Here is a 5,000-nt window from a genome sequence, read left to right on the forward strand (position 1 = left end):
TGTTTATTTATCATTTGAATTCGCATTTGCGTTGGGTGTAGGAAGCCTATAACATCTACAAAGAAAACTTCCATAATGATTCTTCAGGAATGTTGATTAATGTACACTGTTACTAACTACTAAGATAATCAAAGCATCCTAGAAAAAAGTAGTTTCGATGAATTATTCTAAAAGACATGCATTCATCTACAGTAGTAGAAAGAGTACTGAAAAAGTGGAGTAATACTTAATAAATTAATACATTCATTTTCAAATGTGAGATTAATTTAATGGGAAAACATTAACAACATGTGTGTAAGTGGAACAAGTCCATGTACAGGGGCATTGCTAGACATAAAGCTCTACTGGGGCATGTCCCAACAAAAAAATAAAATAAATCAAATCAAATCAAAATCAAATCAAAATCAAATCAAATCAAATCAAATCAAATCAAATCAAATCAAATCAAATCAAATCAAATCAAAACAAAACAAAACAAAACAAAACAAAACAAAACAAAACAAAATAAAATAAAATAAAATAAAATAAAATAAAATAAAATAAAATAAAATAAAATAAAATAAAATAAAATAAAATAAAATAAAATAAAATAAAATAAAATAAAACAAAACAAAACAAAACAAAACAAAACAAAACAAAACAAAAATAAAATAAAACAATAATAAAAAAAACAAATATATATGCACAAAATATATATATATTTATTATAAATAAATACAAATATTATTGTTATTATACAATTATTATTCTAAATAATTAATCCAAAATGTACCTGGAAAATAATCGTTTAAAAAAATATTTTGCATAAATATTAACTTCATTTGGATGAAATTAAATAGACAATTCTATTGAATAAAAATTTTTTAAAAAGATGTTTATAGAATTATCTGTTGTTTTAGACTTGACACGTGGCAGAGAATTAGCTTTAAGTTTTACCTCCCTGACTCGTTACTAGCTTCATACAAAATAATCTATGAGAAAGCATGCATAGTAAAGATCACCATCATTTTATTTAAACTTTAGTTTCGTCGCCTGCGTGCCCCAGTAAATTGAGTCTAGCAACGCCCCTGTCCATGTATATATGTGTACATATGTGTGTGTAGTTGCAGTCAGGATTATTAGCCCCACTGTTTATTTTTTCCCCAATTTCTGTTTAACGGAGAACAGATTTCTTCAAGACATTTCTAAACATAATAGTTTTAATAACTCCTCTCTAATAACTGGTTTATTTTATCTTTGTCATGATGACAGTAAATAATATTAGACTAGATATTCTTCAAGACACTTCTATACAGCTTAAAGTGACATTTAAAGGCTTAACTAGGTTAATTAGGTTAATTAGAAAGGTTAGGGTAATTAGGCAAGTTACTGTATAATGATGGTTTGTTCTGTAGACTTTCGGAAAAAATATATAGCTTAAGGGGCTAATAATATTGACCTTAAAATGTTTTTAAAAAAATAAAAAATGTGTTTATTCTAGCCGAAATAAAACAAATAAGACTTTCTCCAGAAGAAAAAACATTATCAGACATACTGGTAAATCTCTGCAGACTGATGGCATTTTATGCCGTTCAGCATTATAATCTTAAAATGTGAGCAAAATCACCTGTTTTGTCATCATTTTAGACATTACGCTAGAGAATCATTCAAATACTACCCAGCTCTAAAGTGACGTTGGTAAATGAGCAATGATTTCTGCAGTTCTGACGTCAGCTGCAGATGTGAATGAACGGTGGAAGAAAGTAGTTCCTAATACAAAAGGGTTATACCGTTGAACTGTTGTATAAACACAATATCACATGAGTAGCAGTGCCATATGGCTGTATATGGGTACTGGTGGGACACTAAGGCACTCGGTCTGCGGCCTCGTTTCAACGCACGCCTCCCACCAGTGCCGATATACAGCCATATCGCACTGCTACGAGTGTGATATTGCTCATATTAATAATTAATTACCATAACTTGCCTAATTAACCTAGTTAAGCATTTAAATGTCACTTTAAGCTGTATACTCGTGAAAAATATCTAGTCAAATATTATTTACTGTCATCATGGCAAAGATGAAAGAAATCAGTTATTAGAAATGAGTTATTAAAACTAGTGTGTTTAGAAATGTGCTGATTCTGATTGGTTGAAAACGTTGGAGGTGGAACTTACTGCATGGAGACAGTGGAGGGCAGGGCGGAGGGCAGTTTGGCCCCACCTCCACTCTCCACCAGCTCGATGGCCTGCTTCATCTCCATCTTGTGGTAGAAAGCGATGAGTTGCGGCTCTTTGGAGCGTTCTCCCGCTATCAGGCACTTCTTCACGTACTTCTTATTGAAGCGGTTCAATCTGGGAAAAGACAATGTGAAAATTTTCATGTGATTGCTGGAGGAGTGTTGTTATTTTCTGAAGAATACTGTATTTAAAAGGGGTAGTTAACCCAAAAATGTCACAAAGTGTCATAAAACCACAAAGTGGGTCCAAACCCTTCTTTTACACACACACACACACACACACACACACACAAAAAAAGAGATTTTGTAGAATGTTGGAAACCGGTAACCATTGACTTACACAGTAGGAAAAACAAATACAATGGAAGTCAATGGTTACCAGTTTCCAACATTCTTTAGAAATATTGTAACATCTATTTACCTTCTTACAGGGTTGAGAGTGTCTTTGCAATATGTGTTTAGTGTTGTTCTAAATGTACGTGTATGAATATCTCATATTAGGATAACTTTTTTTTTGCTTTCTTTTTTTTGTAAAAAGTCTAGCTAAAAAAATAAATAAATAAAATAAAAAATGTAAAGAGGGTCATTTACCCCTGAAAAAAAAAAGACAATTTACTCACTTAAGTGGTTAAAAACCCTTCTTTTACACAAAAGAAGAGATTTTGTAGAATGTTGCAAATCTGTAACCATTGACTGACATAGTTGGAAAAACAAATACTATGAAAGTCGATGGTCACTGGTTTCCAACATTCTTTAAAATATTGTAATATCTATTTACCTTCTTACAGGGTTGAGAGTGTCTTTGCAATATGTGTTTAGTGTTGTTATTAATATACGTGTATGAATATCTGATATTAGGATAATTTTTTTGCTTTCTTTTTTTTGTAAAAAGTCTAGCTAAAAAAATAAATAAATAAAATAAAAAATGTAAAGAGGGTCATTTACCCCTGAAAAAAAAAGACAATTTACTCACTTAAGTGGTTAAAAACCCTTCTTTTACACAAAAGAAGAGATTTTGTAGAATGTTGCAAATCTGTTACCATTGACTGACATAGTTGGAAAAACAAATACTATGAAGGTCAATGGTCACTGGTTTCCAACATTCTTTAAAATATTGTAATATCTATTTACCTTCTTACAGGGTTGAGAGTGTCTTTGCAATATGTGTTTAGTGTTGTTATAAATGTACGTGTATGAATATCTTATATTAGGATAACCTTTTTTTGCTTTCTTTTGGTTGTAAAAAGTCTAGCTAAAAAAAAGTTAAGAGGGTCATTTACCCCTGAAAAAAATTACAATTTACTCACTTAAGTGGTTAAAAACCCTTCTTTTACACAAAAGAAGAGATTTTGTAGAATGTTGCAAATCTGTAACAATTGACTGACATAGTTGGAAAAACAAATACTATGAAAGTCAATGGTTACTGGTTTCCAACATTCTTTAATATATTGTAATATCTATTCTATTCTTGCAGGGTTGAAAGTGTCTTTGCAATATGTTTTAGTGTTGTTATAAATTATCATGTGTATGAATATCTGATATTAGGATAACTTATTTTTCTCCTTTTTTATGTTTTTGTTTGAAATTTAAAGGGGGTAGTTCACCCAAAAATGATAATTTACTCAAAGTGCTTACTAATCCTTTTACACAAAAAGAAGAATGCTGAAAACTGGTAATCATTGACTTTCATAGTATTTGTTTTTCCTACAATGAAAGTCAATGGTTACCGGTTTTCAGAATTCTTTAAAAATAATATTTTTTTTGTGTTCAACAGAAGCAAGAAACTCATAAAGGTTTGTACAGAGTAAAGGTTGAGTAACTCATGATTTGTATTCAATTTTGGGTGAGTCATCCCTTTAAGTGCACTTAAATTGGATTTCCTATGACTTCGAAACAAATAACAGCTGAATAACTTTATTGCATTTCTATTGCTCGTTTTGAAAATCAAGTTGCATATGGTGACTATTAAAGCCAGTGGTTTTATGTCAGCTGATAAAGAGACAGAAAGATAACAGCAGAAGCACTAGGAGTGCAACAGATAGGAACTGTAGGACTGAGAACTGTGAACCACACAAGCACAAAGAGCTTTTACCACATTTTTCCAGCTGAGGTAAAAGCTGTAAATAATGTAAAGCTGCTTGGTTTAAAAACAAACAGAGCTGTATGCATGTACAGTTTTAATAAAGTACACTACCTGACAAAAGTCTCGTCTCGTATCCAAGTTTTAGGAACAGCAAATAATAACTTGACTTCTAGTTGATCATTTGGTATCATAAGTGGCTTATATGAAAGGCAAAGGCCTCTAGATTAGGCTTATTTGACCAAAATAAAATATGATCATGCCTTGATTTTGAATGATTTCATTAGGACAGTAAGGTCTGACTGTGCTTAGACAAAAGTCTTGTCACTGAACAGAAATAATGTCCAGTATAGAATATGTGGTCATGCTGCAGTGGAAACAGAATGAATATTGTGTCTGACTCCATCATGAGCTTGGAGGACTGCATCCATACATCTCTGCAATGACTCAAATCACTGATTAATAAAGTCATCTGGAATGGCGAAGAAAGCGTTCTTGCAAGACTCCCAGAGTTCATCAAGAGTCTTTGGATTCATCTTCAATGCCTCCTCCATCTTACCCCAGACATGCTCAATAATGTTCATGTCTGGTGACTGGGCTGGACAATCCTGGAGCACCTTGACCTTCTTTGCTTTCAAGAACTTTGATGTGGAGGCTGGAGTATGAGAAGGAGCGCTATCCTGCTGAAGAATTTGCCCTCT

At 32.1% G+C, this 5,000-nt stretch overlaps 1 protein-coding gene across 1 annotated transcript in view; it reads right to left on the bottom strand.

Moving 5' to 3' along the window:
• slc9a1a (solute carrier family 9 member A1a) overlaps nt 1–5,000 on the bottom strand; it is a 109,670-nt gene that overhangs the window by 6,390 nt on the left and 98,280 nt on the right. Inside the window, exon 8 of the mRNA XM_056474804.1 lies at nt 2,158–2,334. Within this exon, the coding sequence (XP_056330779.1) occupies nt 2,158–2,334 (177 nt within the window). The remainder of the gene's footprint in view (nt 1–2,157; nt 2,335–5,000) is intronic.

This window comes from Danio aesculapii, chromosome 16 (genome assembly GCF_903798145.1).
Source record: "Danio aesculapii chromosome 16, fDanAes4.1, whole genome shotgun sequence".
NCBI classification, from domain to species: Eukaryota; Metazoa; Chordata; class Actinopteri; order Cypriniformes; family Danionidae; genus Danio; species Danio aesculapii.